Source organism: Balaenoptera acutorostrata, chromosome 11, assembly GCF_949987535.1.
Source record: "Balaenoptera acutorostrata chromosome 11, mBalAcu1.1, whole genome shotgun sequence".
Lineage (NCBI taxonomy): Eukaryota > Metazoa > Chordata > Mammalia > Artiodactyla > Balaenopteridae > Balaenoptera > Balaenoptera acutorostrata.
The window spans coordinates 67195382-67221020 of NC_080074.1; the positions used below are offsets into that span (position 1 = coordinate 67195382).

General features: G+C 57.3%; 1 protein-coding gene across 7 annotated transcripts in view; it reads left to right on the top strand.

The window, feature by feature from the left end:
* The first annotated feature begins 5115 nt into the window (after positions 1-5115).
* The window catches only part of HDAC7 (histone deacetylase 7), a 36403-nt gene continuing 15879 nt past the window's right edge, over positions 5116-25639 (top strand). For 2 of the 7 annotated variants that reach the window (XM_057556063.1, XM_057556066.1), the window contains exons 1-5: positions 15492-15558; positions 21121-21171; positions 24387-24574; positions 24710-24800; positions 25095-25206. In XM_057556063.1, coding sequence (XP_057412046.1) covers positions 15507-15558; positions 21121-21171; positions 24387-24574; positions 24710-24800; positions 25095-25206 — 494 coding nt within the window. In that variant the 5' untranslated portion in view covers positions 15492-15506. Of the gene's footprint in view, positions 5163-5465; positions 5871-15491; positions 15559-21120; positions 21172-24386; positions 24801-25094; positions 25207-25639 lie in introns of those variants that run through there. The other 5 variants (XM_057556060.1, XM_057556062.1, XM_057556065.1 and 2 more) reach the window with 4 other exon arrangements.

Sequence of the window (25639 nt, forward strand, 5' to 3'; positions counted from 1 at the left end):
TATAATTTACCTACAACACTATGTTAGTTCCTGTTACCCAACGCAGCGTTTCGATATTTCAATTTTCAATATTCCGACCATCATCATCACTATTACTATTATTATTTTGCCGCTGGCATTACTGTTATGGAGGGACATGGCAGTGCCCCCATCTGCCTGTTTCTGTCACTAACAGGGCTCTGGCTTGGAGGGGCCCTTGCTTACCTCCAGGCTGGAGTGGAGCTGGGAGAGAGGGGAAGGGAGGAATGGGCCATCCCTGTAGGTGGGGCCTCTTGGCCAGGGGATCTTTCTGTCTCTCTCTCCTGGGTGGAGTTTGGCTGGATGGGCTCTGGCACCCGCCTCTGGAGCTGGGAGAGGATCTTCCCATCCATGTTCCTCCCCCACTTTCAGTCTCAGTGGCCTCAGCCCTGGGGACTGCCCCCTTCTCCTCCTCCTGTCCCCATTTCCTCCCCAGCCTCCCTCAGTCCTCACCAACCTCATTCCTAAGCCTCACTAATCTGTTTGCTACCCTCTGCTTCCTTGCCTCGCCCTTGCACATGCCATTCTCTCTACCTGGAATGTCACCCCCTCTCCCCACGCCGATTCACATTTCTGGGCTCTTTCAAAACCCAGCCAAAACTCACCAACTTCATTTAGGCTGTGATCTGCTCAGGTCTTTCCTCTTTGTCATGTACTCATTTGCACTCGAAATAACACGATCAGAAAACTGCTTTAGACTCAGAAAAATAAGTAGAGATGATCTAAACCAGCTCTCTCATTTGATAGATGAGAAACCAACCTGAGGCCCAGAGAGGCCTTAACTTGGCCAAGATCACACAGTAGTGAGATTTTTTGAAATAGTTGGCTTCACAAGAGGCTTTCAAATATTTTATGTGTTTTGTTTTATTTCCTCAATACAATGTGATCAATATGAGGGCAGAGGCTGTGTTTTTGTTTTCATTTTTGCTTTTGTTTTTTATCTCCACTATGGTGTGTGTGTGTGCATGGGGGGGGGGCAATTGTAATAGTTCTAAAACTCAAAGTGGTACAAACTTTTGCATATATTATTCATATGATCTCAGAACAGCCCTGTGAGGTAGGTAACCAAGGCCTTGCTATTTTACAGAGCAGGAAACTGAGACTTAGAAACGTTTGACCCAGGAAGTTAATGGCAGAACTCAAGTTCCCTGCCTCCTCGTCCCAGCCCAGGGCCCTGACACCCACGATGCTCTCCTGAGGTTCCTGGCGGGGACCTGGAGTAGCCAAGGGGGTGGTCTCTGCCATCTTCCTCATTCGTTGTGCACTCTTCACCTTGGGGTTGAGGAGACCTTGCCTTTGGCTTCCTGCCCCTCCCCATCCTGTCCCACTGCTTTCTCCTTGTGTCCCCCCATGGCATGGTTGGCACATAGACACATACACGTATATACTCAGAACTGCAGGTGTCTAGGGCAACAGACCACAGGGGAAACCACATCACCTTTGTTGACACTGGAGGGAGGTAGGGGGACAGGGAAGGAACTTGCTTAGTTCTCTCCACCTGCCTGTCCCCACAGTCATCTCACCTCCCAGCTCAGGCTATCTGAACTTGTAGCCATGCCCCAGCCTCTTCTTGATTTATCTATCCAATTCTGGCCCAGGAGGATGTATGGCCTCTTCTGTCAGATCCTAACATCCTGGATGGGAGTCTGCCTAGCTGCACCCCAAAGCCATACCCCTCAATCCTAGCCAGAATACTTACATAGCTCCTCTGATCCCTCCTGGGCAATGTAGCAGACAAAGGTGGGAACCAGGGATGAGAGGACAAGGCTGGGGTCAGTGAGGAAGGAAACTTGGCATCTAGAATGTCACTCCTAGATGAGCGGGACCTCTAGTGACCAGGCTGCACTGGAGCAGGAGACCTGATTGCAGCTTCTGCACTGTTTTGACCTGCTAGAAGAAACTGCACAGGCTCTGAATCAGGCATATTTGGGATTAAGTCACTTACTGGTTCTGTGGCCTTGGGCAAATCATTTCGTCTTTCTGAGCTTTAGTTTGCTAACTAAAACAAAGGGGATAATAATGAGATATAAGTGAAAGGGCCTTGAACAGCACATGATACAAAAAAGATGCTCAGTAAATCCTAATTACCCTCCCTCCCTTCCTTCCTTCCTTCCTTCCTTCCACTTGTTATATCTGACCCCATGAAACCCTTTATGGAGTTGGGGATGTACCGCCCCTATTTATATGGAAGTCCAAATCCTGCGTGTTGGCATCTGATTCTAGGTTCAGAAACTGGAATGCAATGCCCAACCCACCCAAGGAAGCGCTGTCCCTCTGAGATCTCACCCCGGTCAGGGATGAACACCTTCTGATTGGCCTTGTGGAGAGTGTGGGGGAAGTGCGGGTTAGGGGAGGGATTGTGGCTTCAGCTTCCACATCTAGAAAGCTGGGTCAGGAGTGGTCTCAGAGGCCTGAGGTTTAGACCAGAAGACTTTGGATGGAGCTTTGAACCCTGGCACAAGGTGGGCACCCAATAACACTCATTGAATAAATGAATGGCCTCATCACTTACCAGCTGTGTATCTTTGGTCAGGTTTCTCAACTGTTATGAGCCGTACTTTAATCACAAGCATAACAAGGATAACTGTGAAGAATAAATGATCTAATGTTTGCCAGGGGGATGGCATAGGGCTGCTACATGGAAAATAGTCAGTGAAAGGTAGCTAAGTAAGGGGAGGAGAGAAGAAGGAGAAAGAGAATGTCAAGTAGACCCAGAGCCCCAAAGAAAGCAGAAGGCGGGTGCCCTCAGGCTTTGTACTGGCCAGAGACTCAAGGAAGATGCCAGGGAACCAAGGCAGGTCCTATGCGACTAATCTCTTCTGCTAGGTGCTTAGTTGAGCTGTCTGTGAGAGGTCTGGACTCAAGAGCCTTTAAAAAAAAAAACAAAAAACCTCCCCATGGTAACCAGGGTAGAGGAGAGAGAGGTAGCCTGCACTTTTCTGCCTCATGTCTCTTTCCTGGAGGCTCTCTAACACATCCCAGAAAGGGACGTGTGATTTAGAAACTGGCTTAAGACTTGTCCTCTGGGTGGGGGATGGGGGGATGGTAAGTAAAGGCGCAAAAGAAGGAGGGGCACAGTCCAGCTTCCTGGTCGTAGGACTCACCTGCTGTCTTCCTCTCTGCCTAGACTTCGGGGGCAGGGAGTTCTGGTGTGTGTAGAAAGCCACGTGCTGGGTGATGTGGGGACAGGCAGAGGTAGGAGGAGATACCCTTTGTGCTCGAATCTCTTGGAACTCAGTGATTAGGTCAAAAAGAAAAAGAAAACTCACAAATACATGAATGATGCACATGATAGAAATGAGCAAACAAAGGCCTGATTTCAGTCCAGAAATAACTACGGGAGTCCTGGGGGGGTGTCAGGAGGGGGCATTGTGAGGCTAAAGGAGAGAAAAAGGAGGGGAGAGGCTGGGAGTCTGAAGCAACCAACCCGTTTTTCTGGAGGCTGTGGGCAAGGAGAGGGATTCAATTAGGAAGGGGGGAAGGGGGGGGCTGGGAAAAACACACCTGAGGTGGAAGAACTTGTGTCTTTCAGAGTCAGTATGGGGAGTCATGGGGGAAAAAAGGTATATTGGGGGTGTCCAGCTGGAGGATGGTCCTTGAAGGCCATGAACATCTGTTTCAATTCAACAAATAACTCAGAGGGAGCCTGAATTCTGTGCAAGGCACTCAGCAAGACACTACAAGGAATGCACCCATGACTAAGGCCATAGCTGGGCTCACGGGATGACCACTCTTGAACATGCTTGGGAAGGATGAGAGAGTTGAGACAAGTATACAGTGGGTGACGGTCAAAGTACAGAGAAAGATTGACAAGGTGCTGGAGTGGGGTCCTTAGAGGGAAGGAAAGAATCTCTCTGGCTATGGGAATCAGGGAAAGGCTCCTGGAGAAGGTGATATAGACCTTGAGGATTGGACAGATTTCAACAGGAGGAGAAAGGGGCTGGGAGGGAACACGCTAAGCCGAAGTAGGGGAATGGGAAAGCATGAGGATGCAATGGGGAGCAGCCAGTAGCCCAGTATGGCTGAAATAATAATAGTAATAATAGCAACAAACATCAGTGAGCACTAAATATCGGGAGGTACTGAGCAGAACAGCAGAAGGGGCGGGAAGAGAGAGAGAGAGATGCGTGTATTGTGGTGCCGTGTCGTAGGAGACCTTGGATGCCAGGAAAGGGGTCTGTGAGGATAAGTGAACAAGCGCAGAGGGGTTGGACCTGCCTGCTGAGTGAGCGCTGGGACCAGGGAAAGGCCTGAAGTAGGAAGCAGGAGCAACAGGTGGTGAGGCCAGAGCCGGTCTGGCGGGAGCAAGGAGCCTATGGTCATATTGGACCTTGGCACGGCCAAGCCCTCCTAGGCCACTGGGACTCTTGCTTCTAATCTGACATGGCTCCACCTCTGGCTCAGCCTCAATTTCTTCTTCTTCTTCTGTAGAATCCTGGGACTCTGGCTTCCCAGGACCGAGGGAGGCAGGATGGGGTCGGAGGAAAGCTGCGCTCTGCCTTCTAGCAGTGAGGCCCCCAGCGCTGGAGAGCCCAGCGTTTCCGTTGCAGACCTCTCCCCTTCCCGGGAGCCGCTGTGTCTCTGACCCAGCAGATTGCCAAAGGCTACAGGGCTGATAGACCAGGCCGGGAAGCACAATGGCGAGGTCCTCAGCCCCTGACCCCTGACTCTGACCTTCTGGTCCCGCTAAAAGGGAGGGGGGGCAGGGAGGGCTGCTGCGTAAAGCCAGCCCGGAGCTGAGTTTATTAGCTGAGGGAGGGCTGGAGGCGGCTGCATTCCGACTCACAGACTGGAACATTTCTGTGATCCGCTGTAATGCACTGGGAGACACTGGGCACATTGCTGAAGTTTGACTCATAGGGACCGGGAGGGGGAAAGTAGGGGGGAGGGTGGTGGGGGGAGAGGAATGGGAGGAAGAGAGGAAGAGGAGAGGAGGGAAGGAAATCCCTTGAGAAATTTCTTTAAAAAAAGAAAACTTTCAAAATCCGCACCACCCCCACCCCCTTTTTCTTTTAATAGGAACAGGCTGGACCCTTCGATTCCCCTCAGCTGGCGAGGTCGGGGGTGGGGGGGTGGGGGGGGAGGAGGTGGCAGAGGGGGAGGGCTGGGCAGTGATTCAAATCAGATCCTGGAACTTTCCTCAGGCAAGTCGTGCTTGGGGCGGGGGGCGGGGGTGTCTGTCTGGGACTCCTCGCCGGGACTGGGGACTCCATGCGTGTCCCGCTGTCCCCCTGTGTAGCTGTTGGCTGGTGGGCCGTACGTGTGTGTGCTTGTGAGCGCGGGGGTCCTCCCCTGCAGAGTGTCTGTGTGAACGAGTCTGCCCCGGGTAAACATGGATGTGTGCTCGCGTACGTGGTGTCTGCGAGGGTGCGTGCGCTCAGGTATCTGAGTTTCCGGGAATTGTGCGCGGGTCGCTGCGCCGCGCGGCGGCCGGGGCTGGGCGGCAGCGCGGCGTCCGCGGGCGGGTCGGTGCCGCGTCCCACGTTCCGGGTTCGGCGCTGCCTCTCCGCGAGCCGGCCGCGCGGGGTGTCCGCCGCCCGCCAGCCCGGGCGCCGCGCCGTGTCTGCGAGGTGGTGTGTCCCCGGGCCGCGAGCGCCGGCCCCCTCCCTCCCCTCCCCCTTGGCCCGCTCTCAGACTCAGATAAAGCATTTCCTTCCATTGTCATCCTACCCGGCCGGCCGGGCTGCCAGGGCCCTCCCCCTCCCGGCCCCCTCCCTTCCTCTCGCCGTCTCACAGTCGCTCCGCAGCCTCCGGCGACCGGGGGGATGTGAGGCCGGCGCCCCAGCCCCCCGCCCCGCCATGAGCCCCCCGCTCTGAGGGCCCCGGCCCCTGGATGCACAGCCCCGGCGCTGGTGAGTACTGGGCTGCCGCCCCCCGCCCGCCCCGCCCTGCGCGCGGCACCCAGCGCCGCCCGCCCGGGCTCGGGCTCCGGCTCGGGCTCCGGCTCGGGCTCCGGGCGGCCCCGCGGGCCCGGCCCGGCGTACGCGCCCCCCGACCGTGCCCGCCCCGCCCGTCTCCGCGGGGCTCTGGCAGGCTCCCGGCCCGGGCTGGTTCCGGGGCCGGAGGGTTCGGGCCTCCAGCGGGGCGCCCACATCCGCCAGCCGCGGGGCAGCGACAGGCCCGAGGGAGGGAGTTGGAGGCCCCGGGCCGCCGGTGCGCGGGCCCGGCGTCCCATCACCCCCGTTTGCGGGAAGAACGGACCGGGGGACCCGGGAGCGAGGGACGGCTGCCGCGGCCCCGGGAGGGGGCGGTGCTCCGGGGCGGAAGGTTGGGAAGCGCAGGGCAAAGGGCAGAACCCATTGAGTTGGAGCCGGGCTCTTAGCCCCGGACATCAGCGCCCCCATCCCGCGAATCCCGGCCGGACCGTACTCCGACCCTTCCGCTGGGAAGAGTGATCCCTGGGAGGGAGGGTCTCTGACAGCGAGGTTTCTCTCAGCACCGCCCCCGCCCCCCACCTTTGCTCACCCCATCATGGTGAAGAGACACCTGTGCCCGAGTGAGCTGCGGCAGTGCTGGAGGGGCGCGGGAAGATGGTGACCGCAGGCTGTGTAGTGAGTGGTGGGGGACAGGATGTGTGCCCCCCAAGCCTGCGGTCTGTTGGTCCTGGGGAGTAAGAGCAGGCGGCAAATCTGGCAGCTGGGCTGGGCCCTGACGCCCAGAGTTTCTAGGCCTGTGGGCTGAGAGAGAGAGACCTCCGGGGCTTGCAGGCCACCCAGCTCCCCCTACCCCCATTTCCTTCCCTCCCGCTGCCCAGGCTACCCATTCGGATCTGACCTTGCCAGCCACTGGTGCTCCTCCCGCCAAGTCCAGGCCATCCCCCGTCCCTGCTGGCTGTCCTGCATACCCCAGAGGCCTCCCCCTGCATCTGGACACTGGCTGTCTTGCTGCTGCCCATCCCTCCCCACACCCTCATTCAACATCTGCTTGAGGCCCAGCTCTGCCTACCAGTTTCAGTGGCCCTGCTGGGGACTCAACATCTGGATTCATCAGCCTGTTCCCTGGACTTGCACCTGGATCCATGGGAACCTTCCTAAGACCCCTGCCCAGCCACTGGGCTGAAAGAAAAGAGAATGTGACTCAGTTTCCTACCTCCTAATGGGCCACCTTGGTGGCCCGTTTCTCCCCCATAGGACCCCACAGGCCAGGTCCTCCAAGTGGTTTAGGCTGCCGCACACTCACACTCCTATCCTCATACCAGCCCTCTTGGAAGCTCCTTCTCCAACCTCTGCCAGACATCTCTTACCTCCTCATTGCTCAGCACGTCAACCGCCCTACTCTGCTCTGTTCCCTCTACCCACCTGAATTAATAAGTAAGCTTCCTCCTCTGTGGAGTTGCTTCTGGGGAAATTAAGGCGCAAAGCAGTCTTGCTGTGTTGTTCCCAGTGACCCTGGATTGGAACCAGGTCCTGGACCTGCTGGGACTCCTCCCCTGCCTTTCGTCCCCTCATGTTTCTCGTCCCTGGCTTGGCCAGGCTCAGAGCTGCTTCTTGGTATAACATCTGGAATGGCCCCGGGAAGTGTTCTCCCGAGGTCTCTGCGTTCCTTAGCTTGAGCCCAGGGGTGGGCGTCTCTCTGGCCACCAAGTCTTAAGCTGTGATCCTGAGGCTGAGAAGGTTGCATTCAGGTCTTGCACTGACTGTGCCAAGAATCTAAACTGGGGTCACTCCGCTTGGACGCTGAAGCTCAGTTTCCCCATCAGTAAAATGACCACAGAGGAGGAGATGGATCGGTGGGGGCTATTATGCCCCCCACTTCCTTCAGGAATCATGGACCCCAGCTTTCATCCTGCTCTGGGAATGAGAGTTGGAACCTGCTCTTCGTCCATCCTCTCCTCAATTCGGATATGAAGCCCTTGGAAGTGAGAAACGCACGTGTGATGGGCGTAGGGAGTGGGGACCCTCCTGTAGCTGCAGGCGTCCTTGCCCAAGGCCAAAACCTGCGTAACCCCTGCCATCTCTGTGTCTTCCTTCTCCTGACCTTTCATTGTAAGAGCTAGTAATTTTGAAGTTGGCAGGGGTCTGAGAGAAGATGAGCTAATGCAAGGCCCAGGGTCACCCAGCCAGGGAATGGCAGGCTGAGCAGGGCTGGGACCAGACCTTCTAACTGCCCGTGCCCATTCTCCTGGCCTTCTCCTCCCCTGGTCTGGCTCAGGTCCTGCCCACGCCCCCGTCACTCCTCGGCCCTGACCTGTCCTCAGTCGGCGTTGAGACTGGGGCCTGTAGTGGGGTGTGGGGTATTGCTGGAAACAGGGCCGGGGTAAGGCGTGGGAGCTGGCCTCTGTCCTCCCCAAGGCTCCGGGACTGTGCGTTTATGTGTTGGATTTGTTCACTAGATGGGGCACTTCCTCTGGGGCAGGAAGCTTTGATTTCCTGTGGTGGGGATGCTGGTAGGATTAGGAGCGGGGGACTCAGCTCTGGGCCATCCCTGATGTTGTTGTTTGGAACCAAAAGGGGCAGAGTTTCTGCATCAGGCTGCTTTCCCTAACCCAGGGGAGGCAGGAAGGAGAGCAATGGTGAGGAGGCCTAGGCTAAGGCCAGAATAGGAGCCAGAGAAGGAGGCCAAGAAGGCAATGAGATGGGGGGTGGGCAACACAGCAGGAAGCCTGGTCAGCAGGTGACCCTGCCGGGTATTGTGTTTCCCTGTGATATTTCCCCCTGTTTCTGTGGCAACCTTCCCTGGGGGACCCAGGCTTTCGAGCTGCAGGAAAGTGCCCCCAGACAGCCCTTTCCTTAGAGGTCTGAGTATTAGGAGGAGTCCCTCAATCTGGCCACCTCCCTTGCCATTTTGGCTCCCTAGGCCCAGGGCTTGGGAATCTAGGCAAGTGGGTTGAGTGAACACTGGGGGTTGGGGTCGGGGGCTGGGCTGGGTGGAGGCCCTTTTGCACCTCCTGGGGGGGACAGGGAAGAGAGGGCCTGCTGGACTTCGGGGAGGGCTCCGTGCCTCCCCTCATCCCATCTCCCCACTGTCCTCCAGCAGCTCTCCCCCTTCGAGGGGGAGCTGGACAGCATGCTGCCTGGGGCAAGGGGTGGGGGGTGGCAGAGGCGGGAGGGATGTTTTCATCAGCAGAGCATAGCTCCTTTGGTCCTGGACCAGTTCCCAGAGGCAAAATAAATTCAGGATAGTGTCTGTTTAGTGTGGGTCAACACGTGATGGGTGTGTGTGCACACTGGGTATGTGGTGGTGGGCCTGCATGTGTGCCCCTGGGCTGTGTATGTAGAGGTGGTGATCCCATGGCAATTTGTGATCCATGTGGTGGCTCTTTGTTGGGTGTCTGGGGAACGTGCACACGTGTAGTACAGATGTGTGTCGTCTGTAGAGTTGTGCACCTTTGCAATTCATGGCTCTGCGAGGGGTATATGGACACATTTTGGGGGGATGTATGCCTGTGCAGGAGTGGCTTTTTTAATAGAAGTCCAGGTATTTGCTGGAAAGCATTTTCATCCCTCCTCAAATGCCGGTTCCCGGAGCATTTGCTTTAGAGTCACCTGGGAATGTATTAAAAATAAAGATCTTCAGGCCCCATTCCAGATAGACTCAGGATCTGCAGGGGTGGGGCCTGGGAATCTGGAGTTTGACATGTGCTTCAGTGAGCTGGTGCAAAGCCGTGTTTGAGGACCACCAATCTCTTCATATTTTCTTTTGAGGAAACTAAGACCCACAGAAGGTATGTGGTTTGTCCAAGGACACAGGGATATTAAGAGGAAGAACCAGGACAAAATTCAAGCCTTTCAAGACCAGTCCAGGACCTACCCATGCGTCCTCTGCGTGTGCATTTGTGTACATGTCCATACTCAGCGTGATGCCGTGGACCAGATGGGACTGGTGCGGATACTTACTGGGCCTTGACCTTTTCCCTGGGGTCCCGGGCTTCCTGACCTTGCTCTTCCTGTTACATCCTGCTTCCTCCTCCCTGGGGAAATCCTGGAACTGTTGCTTGTCAATCCTAAGAGTGAGGTTGGCAACCAGAAGGCCCCCTTTACTGAGCCAGGCATTCAGCTATGTAGTTACCCATTGGATGCTTACTGAGCCTTGCTGTGTGCCAGGTCCCAGGCACAGATACACAGTGAACACAGAGGCAGGGCATCTGACCTCAGGGACCTTCCACTCTAGTGGAGGAGACAGTAAGACAAGTAAGCAAGTAAAGAAATGAGTATATACATCTAGTTACCCATTGCGATAAACCCTAAGAAGGAAATGAACCAGGTGCAGCAATAGAGAATAACAAGGTGGCACTTCCTTAGATAGGGCGGCCAGGGGAGGCCCGCTTGAGAAGTGACATCGATGCCTGCTCTCACCTCCCCCGACTAGAAGTGAGCCCTCAGAGCTTCTGAGCCATTCTTGGCAACCGCCTGGATCCAGGTGAGAGACCTGGGCTGAGCGCTGGCAGAGGATTGGAGCCCAATCGCCAGCCTTTTGCCTGGCATGGAACAGCAGGGTCTTGGCTGCTCAAGCAGTCCCCAGAGGCTGGCAGAAGGGGAGAGGAGGAGGGGGAGCTGGACAGGGCTGGACCCAGCCTGCTTCGGCGCTTGGGGGAGCAGCCTCTTTCCCTTCGCAGGGCCGAGTCCAGGGCCCTGTCGACATGTCGGGTGTTGGGAAGGCGGCAGCCTCTCTCAAGTGCCAGCCCATTCCTGACCCTCCTGCCTCACCTTCCTCCCACCTCGTTCCCTTCCTCCCCATCTCCCCACCCTACAACTCCAGTGCCAAGTCCCTCCCCTCCTGGTCTAGCCTGGCTGCCTCTGTGGCCACTGGGATTTATTTACCTGGCTCAGGAATCACTGAGGAGAGAGGGGGGTCAAGGCTTAGAGAGGAGCTGGGCCCTGGAAGAGAGGACACACCAGAAAGAAGGGCTGGGGCAGGGGCCAGCGGGGACAGGGCAAAGGGAGGGCCGAGGCTGGCCGAGCAGGGGGCCGGGGCAGGAGAGAGGGAGCGGAGCAGATCTTTGGCTGGGCGCTCCAGAGCTTCTCCTGGGCCCTTGGGATCTGCTCCTCAAACTGGGTGAGACTCTGAGCCGGGGGCTTGGGAGGGGTTGGGTGGGGGCAGCGGATGACAGCTAGAAGGCAGTGCCTCCCTGGTTCCCCCGGCAGCCCTACCCCTTCACCCCCGTCTCAGGAGGTTAACTTTCCCATCAGCAAAGCAGCCTTCAGACCCCTCTCACCTCCAGGCTCTTCTCGTGCTAGGTTTTCCCTGGGGCCCCAGAGCTGCCGGCTGCAGGATGGTAGGGCCCTTTCCTCAGAGAGCTGAGTATCAGAGGAGCCCTCACATAAGAGAAGAGGCCCCGTCTGGCCTCCCACCCTCCAACCCGCTGCCTGGAGTCTTTCAACCCTGGGCCTCCTTTAGGCTGCTGGGTGCAGTCACCCCCTGGACTCCTGTGTCTCCCAGGCCTTCTGCCCAGGATGGGGAGGGGACATCTCACGAGGAGGGCCCTGGGCTAAACTCACCATCCCCACCCCTTCACCAGCCACTTCCTTTTTTCCCCATGTTGCCTGCAGGGATTGGAAACCCTGGTGGGCAGAGACCCTGGGCTTTCAGGGCGAGCCTGGTGCCCTGGGGGGAATGAGGGGGACCCCATCTCTCTTCGGGAGTCCAGCTCAGCTCTCTTGCACCCCGAGGAGGCCAGCCCTGGCTCCTGCAGCGCCCCCCCACCCCAGCCCTGGAAGTCCCATTCCTCCCTCCCCCGCTGCCAGGATGACAGGGAGAAGCGGGGCAGGCGGAGAGCCACAGGTTCGGAAAGCGTCGGGGTGGGGGAATTCGGCGACGGGGCGACGGGGCCGTAACCGTCTTGTTTTGCTCGCCCCACAAACCTGCACGGGCATCCGCTGCGCCCTCCTGGGCGTTCAGGTTGTGGAACTGCTCTCAGAATGACGGGCTGGTAGCACCCGGTTGGGGCAGGGGGTGGGGGTGGGGTGAAGGGGGGAGCCCCAGGCCAGGGGGAGCTGGAGGGTTAAAAATAGCGGCAGCCGGGTTTCGGTTAGCAAATGTGGAGGCGGGGAGCTGGAGGCGGGGCAGGCGGCAGGCCGTGTTTGCCCGCAGCTCAGGGCTGTGTTTCCCCTGGGTCCCAGGAGTGAGTCACGGTGGAGCCGCTGATGAGGTGCTGGCACAGCACCCCACCCCCACCGGGCGAGGGGCTGGGCGCAGGCTTCATCTCCAGGGTGCTAGAGGCTGTGCATCTCCCTTCCAGGCCTTCAGAGCCATCTTGAGAGTTGGGCCAAGGAGACTGTGTGATAGAGGGGAAGAAGCTTGCCATTCTCAGACCAAAGACCTGGGTTTGAATCCCAGCTGAATGGCTATGGGACCTCGTGCAAGGCTGCCGAGGGCTCTGAGACTTGATTTCCTAGTCTTTCATGTGGGGATTTGCTCATACGCGCATATTAACACGCGGTGGATTCTAATGCACCCTACAGATGTGAATGATCACCCTCGACTCTCCTGTGCCCATTGCAAAGCTCGGCAGAAGGGCCTTCCGAGTGAGGACACAGAGGGAGGAATGTGGCAGCATCCTTGTTTCTCCTGCAAACCACTAAGTGTAACCTTGAGCACAGGGCTCTCTGTGCCTCAGTTTCCCCATCTCTGTAATATGAAAATAATAATAGTTTCAAGCTCCTGGAGTTGTTCTCAAGATTAAAGTAAGTAAGGTTAGCACCGTGTCTGGTATGAAGTCAGTGCACACAGAATATTATCACTATTATTGATGTTATTGTTCATATTTTTGAAGGTCAGGGATAGGGAATGTTAAAGACATGAAGAACAGAAACTGGGCTCAGCCCCAGTTCACAGGAAAAACCAGGCCAAATTCACTGTTCCAGATTCCTCCACCCATAAGGGCCTGGAACAGCGGGAGTCTATAGCCAGAAGTCACAGGGTGGACCCCTTCTCTCTTTCACTCCCCCACCCCTGGTCTCTCCCAGTGAGGCAGGATGCGGGGGAACCTGAGGGCCTCGCTGCCAGCTGGCACTGGGGAGGGTCTGGGATGGGACCGGCCCTGATGGCCCTGCTGTGGAGTAAGTACCTTGCCAGCATCTGTTGGGGTGACCTTTATTTTAGCCCCCTCCCTGGCAGCTTTTAAGAGGAGCATGAGGCAGAGGAGGGATGAGAAGGTCAGTGATGTCAGCAGTCAGTATTCCCAGCACAGTGGCCCTGGAAGGGGCAGGAGGCATTTCTTTCAGGAAATCATCATTATTCAGCCTACAGGCATCCATTAAGTCAGTCCTGACTTGGTGCCCAGGCCTGTGCTAGGCCCTCTGTATGATTCAGGAGAGGCAGAGGATGCTGAGCTGTAGATAATGCAGAACTCCAGGGGATATGGGGTCCAAGAATGTAATACGTGGAATCAGTGAAAGCCCTATGTCCTAGTTCTCACGGGAACCAGAGGTCGCATCCTGACTTTGCCGCCCATTGGCAGTGCCATCTTGATATTGTGTGGGTGTACATATACATATCAGTTCTGTTTTATTATTACAGAGGCAGTTCCTGTGCATCGTAGACAATCAGACAACACAGAGGAGCAAAAATGAAAGAATAAGAAACATCCCAATCCCAGCAATGGGAGATCACTACCACAGTACCTCAGTGTACACCTTCCCATCTCCTGACATGCCTTTATATATCGTGCTTCTTAACCAAAACAAGACCATACCACGTATGCCATTTTTTTCAGTCAGTGATCTCCACCTTCCAGTGCAGTAAATTTTCATCTCATCGAATTCGCAGTTGGCTAGAAATTGTCCTTCACAGCTGGTTTGTCCAAATCTGTACCCAGGACTATGCATCTGGCTTTTGAATTCCCTGAAAGCTGTGTAAGCACCCTGGCTGGATCTGTGGTCTGGAAAAACCCCAGCTGAGCGAGTCTCAAGGGCAGCCCTGGCCACAAAAGGGAATCATGTCACCTGGAGAATCTACCCGACAGAGTTCTGCCATCTTCCAAAAATAACAGGCAAAATGAGTGGGATTCTGGGTCATCACTGGGATGGGGATCTGGTATTTACTGTCATGAATATTAATGTGGCATCCCTGTGAGTTCCAGCATTCATAGCTTGTTGCTATTCACGGACTCATATCCGTGATGCCCCGGGCCATGGAGCAGGCCAAGGTCTCGCTGTGGCCTCTGTCTCTCCCTGCCCCAGGTCCAAGGGTGCTGACGGCTGTTTGGTTATGTTCCTAGTCCCCAGGAGCCTGCCCTGAAGATGGGTGCTCCCTTTTGCACTTGTGGGTGCCTCCAGCCCTGCCCATGGCCTGCCCCGGTGTGTGAGTGAGAGAGCGCGAGAGCATCCCCTCCCTGGGGGATTCGATTCACTCCCAAGTAGCCGCTCTATGGGTGTCTTGCTCTGGTTATGCAACCTGCATTTTAGACAGGGCTTGACAGTTTCCAGAGTGCTTTCACACAGCATTGATCCTCCACGGCACCTGGGGGTTTGCTTGTTTAGTTATACCCTGCTGGGGGCAGCTTACAGGAAATGATACAATGGTAATATGTACATTTAAAAAGCAGGGAAAACTTAAGATGAAAAAGGAAGTGAGGATGGGGTCAGGGAGTGCCTCCTGGGCATGAAAAAGCATGTGCGGGACACGGGCAGAGAGGATTCTGTTTTTATTTTTGTTGTTGTTTTCTGGATGGAGTACCGGCGCTGTGGGAACATGTGAGTCACGCCCAGGCCTTCAGATGTTGGGACCGCACTATGTCCTGTGGCCCCTTGGTGGCCTTACCTCACCTCGGTGGGTGGGACTAGTTGTAAACACCAGTGTAGTGATGATAGCTTAGGTTCTGGAGTCCCAGAAGCCCCACTTACACCTGTGTGACCTCGGCAAGTTTCTTAACCTCTCTGAGCCTCAGTTTCCTTCCTTTGTAACGTGAGGATGGTAGCAGTATCGACCTCATAGGGTGGTTGTGAGGACCGAATGAGACGGTACAAGTCAGACGCTTAGCACAGTAACCAGCACCCAGTAAGCATTCAGCACATGGTTGTTGATCATACTAATATTACTAGTTACTGCTAATAATAAAATAATAATGATGGACATTAGTATCATAGCTTAAGCTTTTCCCTGGCAGTCTCGGGAGTGGGCCGAGTGGCCTCGCGGGTGGCACAGGTGAGAGGAGCCGGGAAGGCACATGTGGGAGAGGCAGAACCTGCGGGAGGCAGAGGTGGGGTGCACAGGGAAGCAGGGTCTCCAGAAGCTGAGGGATCAGTGAGGGCGAGGGCATGAACAGGAGACCTCAGAGGGGAGAAAGGAGTGGCTCGGAGACAGCCCCGGGGCGGTGACCGTGCTTCCTGTTGGGGCAAGCGCTGGCCCTTGAGAAAGACTGGCTGGGGCTGGCGGGCAGCTAAGAGGGAGCAGCTGGTGTAAGTGGGGCACCAGGGGGTGGGGGAGGGGGAGAGACAAAGGCAGAAGCTGATAGAAACTCGACTCTTCTCCCCGTGTTACAGATGGGGGCCCCATCTTGACTGCTCGGGCTGTTTTGCTTATGATAGGAAAGATGGTGGTTAGACATCATGCTGAACTTCCTATTTCAGGGATTGGTGCTCCTGGAACAGGGGAGTGAGGGTAAGTGGGAACTGGGGTTTTTGAGGCCTTTCGGGACCTGGGAAACCCTAGGGCAGGCTGGACCAGGGGGCTGGGCCTGGGACTGGGGGAACCTGCCTGCTCAGGGGTGCCGCACACCCCGAGCGAGTGGCTCTGCCCTCCCCTTCCCACCTTCACAGAGGGCAGCCGGGGGAGACTGAGTGGTGGGCTGAGAGGCCCCGGGAGCGGAGCGGGAGCGGGCCGGGCTTGGAGGGACTTCTGTTTTTCTTTGCCAGAGGGCAGTGAGGCTCTCCAGAGAGCGCCAGTCCCAGGAACTGCCAGCCGCTCACAACTCAGAACGGCCCAGCTCCCCCTGCCATCTGTGAGGAGAGGCCACAAAATGGAATGGACTTGGGGCAGGGACAAGGAGCCAGGGAGGACGCTTTCCCACCCCCAGGGAGCTCAAGCTGCCGCTGCCATGGTTACGTCTGCTTCCTGTTTGATTCATCTCAAACAGCAGAAAGGGGGGCGCCAGCTCCCAGCTCGGGCCGCCGCTGCGTGGGGCTGTTTACAACTGCCCCGTGTGGGATTCCCAGAAAGAGACTCCAAACCGGACATCCTGCGGCTGCAAAATACCCAGGTGTCAAGAGCTAAAAATAGCTGCCCCAGGGCCCCAGGCGCGGGGAAAGGGGCATGCTGGCTGCGGAGGTGGAGGGCCGGCCTTGCGGCCCTCACGTCCAGCCTCCTGCCTGGCGCACAGCTGCTGAGCCTGCAGAGCGGCGGCCCCCTGCCTCGGCCTGACTGGAGGCCTTTGTCTGGGCAGGTCCACATCCCAGGCCGCTCACCTGGGAGCCAGCCTAGCCTCTGCCCGCCCCGCCCGCCCAGCGGGAGCATCTAAAGAAGGGACGGGGCAGGGCCCCCGACCGCCTGGAAGATGAAGCCAGTGTTCCTCCAAGCCCCCATCCTGTCGGTCGCCGGCCCCTGTTCCCGCATATAGTACGAAATCCTTTCTTAGAATCTGCGGAGTCAGCAGTTGCTATCTATAAGTGATTTGGGGGGATTGTCTTCATGGGGGCCCAAAGGTGGAATAGGCAGCGTCTGCCCTCTAACCTGCAGCAGGGCTGGAGTTTGCCGCCGGTTCGGGTCTCTGGGGGGCTATGGGACTTTTTGATCTTTCCCTGTGCCCTGCCGGGTCCTGCATTTGCTGTCCACCCGCTGGCCTGTGGGAGTGGAAGTGCTGGGGAGCAGCAGCGGAGAGTATCGCTTGACAACATGGATTCTGGAGCCCAGTTGCCTGGCTCGAGTCCCAGCTCAGCCACTCCCATGTTATGTGCCTTCAGACAAGTTATTTAATACTGCTGGGCCTCAGTTGACTAATCTATATAATGGGGATAAAAACAGTAACCACCTCATAGGTTTGTCATGAGGGTTAGGCGAATTAGCAAACGTGGGGCACCTAGAACAACGCCTGGCACACAGTAAAGTGTCAGTTTACAGAAGTTCAGATGGAGGAGAAAGGGAAGAGCCTGTGGTTGGGAGAGTCGGGTTAAGAGATGGGACCGGGAATACATCTGGGAGAAAGTGGACTGTGGCAGACGAAGGGAGGACACAGGTGGTACCAGACACTGAAATGCTTGTGCCAGAGGGAGGCTGCAGTATGAATCACGACCATTGCGGGAGCACCCGCCGTGTGCTCCCTGCTTCACACACAGCGTTGCTCATCTCAGACGACCTCTTCCCAGTCCATATTCTTATTCTCTCATTTCAGAGGCATAGCCAAGGCTTGCCCAGGCTGCAACGTGTCCCTGGCTCTCCCTGCCGGTCACTGAGGGAGTCAGAGTTTGAACCCACGTCCATCTGACCTCAAAGCCAATGTCCCCTGTGCTGTGGACCCTCGCTTCTATTACTTCATGGGGCAGGAGTTTCCAGCCAGCGTGCAGCCCACTGGGTTCTGGATAAATCTGAGTAATACGCAGCTTGGTGCCAAGATAATGAGCAATAAAATTAATAACCAGCAGGGAATTTCTGGAAGGGGAACACAAGAAACTGTTAAAAGGGGTTGAGTCTAGGGAAGTTCTAGGGAGTTGGATGAGTGAGAAACCTCTGGTTTCATACTTTCAGGGGCTCTTTGAATTATTTCAAAGTATACTTTGAAATAATTAGTATACTGCAAGTAGTATACTTTTCAATTAAAAAAAAACAACAACAACTGTGGGCTGTACCTTAAACTCCTTAAAGTGAGAACCAGGTTTTATTCACTTTTCCATCCCTTCGAGACCTGGACCAGTGACCTCACACAGAGGTACTTAGTACCTGCTTTGGGGATCAGCTTCTTGGGTTTCCCCCTGCACTGGTCTGGTCCGGCCTGGCTGTACCACTGACCTGCTGGGTGACCATGACATAGGCCCTTGCCCTCTTTCTTTCTCTCCCTGGGAAGTGAGAGTGTTGGCCTGCAAATCTCTAAAGCCCCATCAGATCCAATGTACACTGCACAGTCCTCACTCTGTGTCAGAGAGTCAGGCAGCCATGATGTTCTCTCTTCTGTTTATTTATTCTCGGGGCTTCCTGTAGCCATTTCACCCCCAGCTTTGTCTTCTTTGCCAGCCCCCCGCGAAGTCAAACTTGGTCTGCCCGTGTCAGGGGAAGCAGACCCGAGCTCAGGAGGGCGGGGTGGGGGGTGGAGGGAGTCCGCCCTGGACCCAGGGCTTGGCCTCTTGCTCCTGCCTGTTTTCCTCTGCCTGCAGGGCCTGGGTCTGCCTGCTTCTCCTTTTTCAGCTCCTCAGGAGACCAGGGAGGGGGACACAGCCTCGACAAAGACATCGGAGGCGGCGTTAGGAGGGGGCTTGTGGGTGGCGTTGCTCCTGGGGAAGCCCTCCCCTGATGCAGGGCTGGCAGCACCCGGAGAGCAGGTGGTCAGGCCAGGCTCGGGTTTCCAGTCGCATCTGCTGGGCAGGTGAGGGCCTGGGGCAACAAGGGAGGAGTGGGAGGCCAGCTTGTGCTTAGGGGACAGAAGAGTGGCGTTTGTGTCTGCCCTGGAGGTTGCTGAGGGCCGGGGTGGACCCATTAGGGTGGGATTTCTGGGTAAGATCAGGTGTCTGGTTGGGGAAGGTGACTTGATAGGAACCTCAGCACGAGGTAAACTGCCTCTTCAGCCTGACTGGAGTTGCTTCCAAAGAAGATAGAAATAGGGGGGTGGCCAGGATTCCAGAAATGAGAGCTCTCCACCCAGGTCCGGAGCTGTGTGGAGAAGGGTCCAGCCCTACGCAGTGTTTTCTGTCCCTCAGGTCCATTCACTCCTGATTTTATTTCAGTCTGACCCCAAATTAGTGGTAACAGCGCTCTGAGAGGCGCTGATGAGAAGAGGGATCCCCAGATTCATCCCCAAGCCTGGGATGCCGCTTTCTGGTTTCAGTACAGCCGCTGCCTGGGTGCCTTTAGATACTTTCCTCTCTCTGGTACACAGGAGAGCTGTCCCCCCGATCTTACCTCTCTTGCTCTGGGCTCTTCTGAATCCAAAGGCTCTCAGTACAAACCTAGGGGGTTGGAGGAGAAGCAGAACTTTTTCGAGGCATTGCTTTTAGAAGCTGCCCCTGTCGGCAATACACACACACACACACACACACACACACACACAGCTTTTCACACACACACACACACACACACACACACAGCTTTTCTGAACAGAGTTTATATCATCATAGATCATCATCACAGAACATCCCTTTTGGGCACCTAACAAACACTACAGATTTCAGGGCCATTAGCTTTTGTCCTATCCAGAGGGTGCACAGTGTCCGGAATCCATGGTTACCAGGGGAGCTGGGCACAGAGAAGCTGGCTGTGCTCCCACGCGTGAGAGCCGCTGGCCAGCCCTCAGGCAGGGACCGAGGGAGCTAGGGGAGAATTCCCAGGAGGTAGGGACTGGAGGCCAAGGACCCCAGGCCAGACATGGTCTCCGGGACTGCACCCGGGAGCCCAGTTCAGAAACCTCTCTTGGAGGACCAGGTCCCGCAGAAGAAAGGGGAGGTCCTAAGAGAGTCCAGGGTGGGGGGCTACCACATCCTGGGGAGGGGAGGCTGCCTCCTGTACTCCTGTTCCTTGAGTCTCACAAACCCTGAAAAGCACGCATGCCATGTGCTAGGCAGGGGGCCAGGGGAGCGTCATTGTGTTCAAGTCGCCAGTTCCTAATAGAGCATGCCAGGTGCCCAGCAAGGTGTTAGGAGCAGATGGGCATGGCTTAGCAGTGACACCGCAGAGACCCTGATTAATGGAGTGTCGAGGTGGTGGGCACAGAGTGGGCGCTGTGGGCGGTAAGGGGGGTGGCGGTCAGGGTGAGCTTCATGAGGAGATGGCCTTGCACCGGACTTCAGAGAATGGGCAGCATTTGAACAGGTGGAGCGGCATTTCCCTACCAAGTGTCGTCATCCGAAGTGCGGGCCACTAGTGTCTGAGGGCAGTTGGTGGGAGTCTCTCTGTGCCCAGAGTTGCCGCCTCCCCCAGAGGCTCCTGCCTGCAGGGACTTCTCCTCTTCCAGCTTCTGGAAGAGGACTGGGGCTGCCCCTTAGGCAGCAGTGCAGTGCCTGCCAGTTGTCCTTCGGAAGATCCCCCTTCTGCCTGAGGAGGGCTTCTACCACATCCCCCTCCAGGAGGCGTCCAGGCTCCAGGCTCCATCCCCTTGGCCCTGAGCTGGGACAGCAGGAGGGAAAGGTGGCCTCAGGACTCAGCTCTGTCTTTCCCCACCCCAGCCAGCCCCTGGGATCCCCGGGCCTCTCGGCTGCCGACAGCACCGGTCCTACCATGGAGTTCCATGGGTTCTGAACGGGATGGGGGGCCCTGGGCTGAGCCTAGGAGCCTGGGAGAGGTGACCATTTCCAGAAGGAAAGACTTCTTTTTCAGGTTATCCACGAAAAAGGCTGAGTGGTTCTCTTCTCGGGGGGCACAGAGGCTGCAGGACCCAGGATGGGGCAGGAGGGAGGAAAGGGGTTCCTACCGTGGGGCCCTCGAGCTATGCATTCCAGACCCGCCACTTCACAGCTCCCACCAGATCTGACTTGACCTCCAGGCCACGACCCGGTCCCTCCCGCACTGTGGAAGCCTCAGAGGGGGCCCCAGCTCCCCTTCCAGGCCTGCTCTCCCTTGCTCCCCATCTCCCTCCTGGCATCCTTACTGCAGTCTTACCAGCCGTGCTCTCCCACCTCCCCCCGCAGCCCTCTTCTCCCTCTTCGGGCTAGGGGAGCCTGGTTTGGCTGCCCAAGGAAGATTGTATCTGAGCACATCAGGGAGGGCTGAGGGCACCGTTGCGTACACCAGGGCCTCCTGAGTTTCTTGCTGTGGACTGAGCTCCAGCGGAGCAAGATACCTGAGCCGCTTGAAAGATCAGATGAGGAAGATGGAGCTGGGGATCGCTCTCAGGCGGCACGGGAGTTCGAGGAAAGGAATGGGGTGGGGTCTTGTCTTTTCCGTTAGCTTCTGCTGGAGGTGCCCTCGGGCTGGAGTGGGGCCTCCGGGACCAGCAGGCAGCCTGCCTGGCTTGGCCCTCTCTCGTCCTCCTCCTCCCCTGCCCCTCCCGGCAGCCGCTTCACTCCATCTCTCTTCTCTCTACAGATGGGACCCAGGTGAGCCCGGGTGCCCACTGCCCCAGTCCCCCTGGCACAGGTAAGAGTGGGCCTGAGGGAGAGTGTGGGGGGGGTGGAAGATGTGGCTGGAAAGGACAGAAGGGGGGCAAGGAGCTGAGGGGTGGTTCAGAAGGGTGGCTGGCTGATTGGCCAGAGAGTTGGCAGGTTGGGGTTCTGGGGGAGGGGGCGAAGTTGGGGTTTTGTGGGGAAGGGGTAAGAGGGGGGATAAGAGCGGCAACTCTGGATCCAGGCTGGCCCCAGAGCTGGGAAGCACAACAGGAAAAGGAAAGGCAGGATGCTCTTCTTGTTCATGCTGGTGCAGTGAAACAGGAAGGCAACTAGGAAGCTAATATTTATGCTCAGACCCCTGCCTCGGGGGCTCTGGGCGAGGCGGCTCGTTCTCATTTGTAGGCTCTGCAGTCCTCACACCAGCCCTGCGGGGTGGGAAGATGCCTCGTGCTGCTCGGGTGGGAGGGAGAGGACCCCTCTCCGTGGGTCTCTCACCGTTCCTTGCCCCCTCTGCTGTTAGGCCGTGCTGGATGAGGAGGGTTTAGGACGTGCCCATGGGTCAGGGGCGGGGGCTGGACCGGACGAGGTTCCTGTTGGGTGCAAGGTGCACACCTGACACCCAAACTACGGCACGGAGAAAGGAAGGCCGCTATCTTCTTTGATTCAGTCATAGCCACCAAAAGCTTACAGGCAGGTGGGGAGACAAGATATACAAGTAAAAAGAGAAATAATAGTCGAATGCGATATGTGACCAGTTCCAAAGGAGGGGGCAGCTGATTAAGGGGTTTGTCCATCCATCCAAGAAACAGTAAGTTCACCACCTGCTGTTATTTAGTTCTCCTACTTGTGTAATTTTCTAAAAATTTAAAGACAGAAATTGGAAAAAGAAAAAGAAACATTAATGAACCCCACCTCTGTTCCAGGGCACCGAGGATATAGAGATTTATTCATCGAATCAAACAGTATTTATTGGGTGCCTGTCGCTTGCTAGGTACTGTTCTAGGTAATGGGATAGTGAGTGATAGGCAAAACCAAGTCCCTGCCCTTGGAGCTTAATTCAGATTTGGTACCTGCCTGGGCGGTGCTTTCAGGGCACAGAACAGCCAGCGTGATGGAAATCCAGAAGAGGGCTTGACGCAGGGCACTGGGCTGGGTCCAGGAAAGAGGGAAGACTCCAGCTGGGCTTGGAAGTCAGGGTAGGATCTGGAAAAGTAGAATCAAGGGAGGAGGACGGCACCAGCAGGGCGACGTTGTGAGCTAAAGCTCAGCGGACGGAAGGTACATGGGCTGTGACGGGACGGGAGCTGACGGCTGAGGGGGAGGGTCCGTGTTCAGATGTGGGAGGCAAAGCTGAGAGAAGCCGGCTTAGCATCAGGCTGTGGAGACCCCCAAATGCTGAGTCACCCTGAGAGGCGTTGCCAGGGTTGCAGGCAGAGCCCCTCCCATGTTCCCAGCAGCTTTCTGCTCTGGAGGCCAAGGCAGTGCTGGGAGAGAGGGACGGGGCCGCTCCCAGTCTGTATGGCTGAAATCTGGGTGGCCTGCCCTGGGTGCCCTGAGGGCCCTCTTGCATCACCAGGCGAGTCACCCCAGAAAGCCAGGACACCTGACGTGGGAAGACTGAGACCTTTCCTGGGGCGGGAGCGCAATGGCATCAGAGGCCCAGACGGAAGCAGAACGAGAATTTGGGGGTCCCTGGGTGGACACATGAACAAGAGGTGGGAACATCAAAGCAGTGCATTGCCTGCTCTTGGCCACATCGGGTGCCCAGACACCCGCTCCGGTCTCTTGACATCCAGAGAGTCGTGAGGGCGTCTCCCTCCTCTGCTCCTCTCGTCTCCATCTCACGGTCAGAGAACGTGAGAGCAGACACCGCTTAGTGACCACCTGCTGCAAGCCCCTCTGCCTTTGCCCAGTGAGAGACCCCTCTGGGGGTGGGGCGGGGGAGGTGGCTTCCTGGAAGTCAGCGGGAAGATGGAGCTGGAGCGCTGGCCTCAGCAGGACAGAACCCGAGCTCACTGTGCCCCGAGCTGGGTGGCCTTGGCCAGGTCCCCTCACCTGCGCCTCAGTTTCCTCATGTGGGAATAGTAATAACTACCTCCCAGGGCCTACGGGGGTGATGAGGTAAAAGGGTTTGCAGCGAGTGTGCACATGTGCTATGGATGTTAAGATAACGGTTGAGTTGGGCCCGGACGCCGCGTGTCCTGACTCCCCAGCTGGTCTCTGCCACAGCCCTCCTCAGTCCTGCCAGTCGTCCTCAGCTCAGGCCCGGAGGACGGCCTGCGGCTGCCCCCATGCGGGAGGCCCGGCGTTGGGTGAGCTGAAGGAGGCCTCTCCGGAAAGGTTTCCCCGCTTGTGTGCCCTGTCTGAGGGCACTTGCTCCCAGCCCCACCTGCTTCCCCTTCTCCAGGATAACTGTCCACCTCTGAGCACCTCAGAACGTCTCTGGCTGCTGAGCCCAGCCTGGCCCAGCAGGCGGTGCTGGCACAGGACCTGGTCTGGCAGCTAGTTATAAATAGCCCCTGCATCCACAGCCCTGGCAGGGTGCTCCTGGCGTGGGTGCAGGGGACACTCGAGAAGAGGCAGCTGAGGCTGCTGTCCTCGCCACGCCAGGCCCAGAGCTGGCGTGAGGGTACCCGGGCGCAGGCTCCACGGGCATGTGGGCTGTGCAGGCCCAGGGTGCAGGTCAGGGCTGGCTGTGGGTTTGAGGCGCCTCTCCTTTATCCTGTGGCCTGGGATAGAGTAGGGAGGATGGCAGCGGAGAGGGCCTGGGACGCCCTTTGGGGCTGGAGGCTGAACAAGGGGGACTGCCTGTCCGATCGCTGTGTCTGAGCGCAGCTCATCAGAGGGCAGCTGGGCCCAGTCCTCCTTCCAGGGTGGGAAGAAGGGAAGGAGAGGTCAGGGCCCAGAATGCATCACTAAAGGGCCCTCAGCCCATCTCTAAATCCCTGCAGCCCCCAATCCTGGCCTGAGGGGCACCGTATTTCGTGGAAAACTCTATGCTTGGAGTCAGAAAGCTCAATCCAAACAGCACCAGCGATAGACGAACTGTGTAGTTTATATGACCTCCTTTCTCATGGGTGAAACAGACTTGAAAATAACTACCGTGCAGGACTGTGGTGAGGGTGCAGTGAGGAAAAGGTCCCTGGAGGGTGTTTTACCATCGTCAAGCGAATCTGAAGGAGGCTGATTAGGTAACCGTGCACCTGCAGAGCTTTCCAGCCGACCCTGCCCTCTCTGTGTGCTCAGGCTGCCCCAGGCCCTGCGCAGACACGCCAGGCCCTCAGCCCCAGCCCATGGACCTGCGGGTGGGCCAGCGGCCCCCGGTGGAGCCCCCGCCGGAGCCCACGCTGCTGGCCCTGCAGCACCCCCAGCGCCTGCACCACCACCTCTTCCTGGCTGGCCTGCAGACCCAGCGCTCGGCGGAGACCATGAGGGTAAAGATAGAGCTCCCCACGCACGCAGCAGCCTCGAGCTCAGACCCGGCACCCCTCCCTCCCTTCAGCCTCCCCAGACCCTCGCCTCCGTCTCCAACTCCTCGCCCCTCCCTGGGCGGCCGGCCCTCCCCACAGCTCTCAATGGACACGCCGTTGCCCGAGTTGCAGGTGGGGCAGCAGGAGCAAGAGCTGCGGCAGCTTCTCAATAAGGACAAGAGCAAGCGAAGTAAGCGTGGAGGCCTCCCCAGCCGGTGTCCACGGCCTCCTGTGTGGGGATGGGAGGGGGGAATGCCAGCCTGGGTCCCCCTCTGCTTGCTGGGCACTGCCGGTGAATGTGGGTGGGGGTGAAGGGGGACCCGTAGGCTTCACAGAAGGGGTGGGGCCTCAGGCTTGGCTCTTGCCTGAGGGGTCCCTGGGATGCCTCGTCCTGGGGGCGAGGTCAGGGCAACGGGCAGAGAATGTTCCAGGGAGGCCACCAGTCCACCCACCCCCAACCCACTGATGATTTCTGCCCCGGCAGGTGCCGTAGCCAGCAGTGTGGTCAAGCAGAAGCTGGCAGAGGTGATCCTGAAGAAACAGCAGGCAGCCTTAGAGAGGACGGTCCATCCCAATAGCCCCAGCGTTCCCTACAGGTAACTCCCTCTCCCACCTGCCCCCTCGTGTCCCTGCCGCGCCCCTCCTCCCTGGATGGCAACCTGTGAGCACACATACACCCGCCCCCTCTTCCTCCCAGCTGCCCATCACCTGGTCCTCACCCTTCACTTCTAATCATAAGGCCTCCCCCGAAACCCTCTCCCAACTGATACCTGCCCTCTTGTCCTTTAATTATCTCTCCTCCCCCGCCTGTCACACACATTCTCACACACACACCACGCTAGCTTTCTTTTCTCTTTATATCTTCCTCTAAGCACAAAAATATCCTGATTCCTAGAACAGGAGTCTGGCCCTTACCCAAGCCCCGGGACCCTGGCTCCTATGCCTAGGTCCGAGGGCGGCATCACCAGTGGGCTGCTGGTAGGATGGGTGGCCCAATGCTGCCACCTGGAGATGGCCGCTATTCCTGCC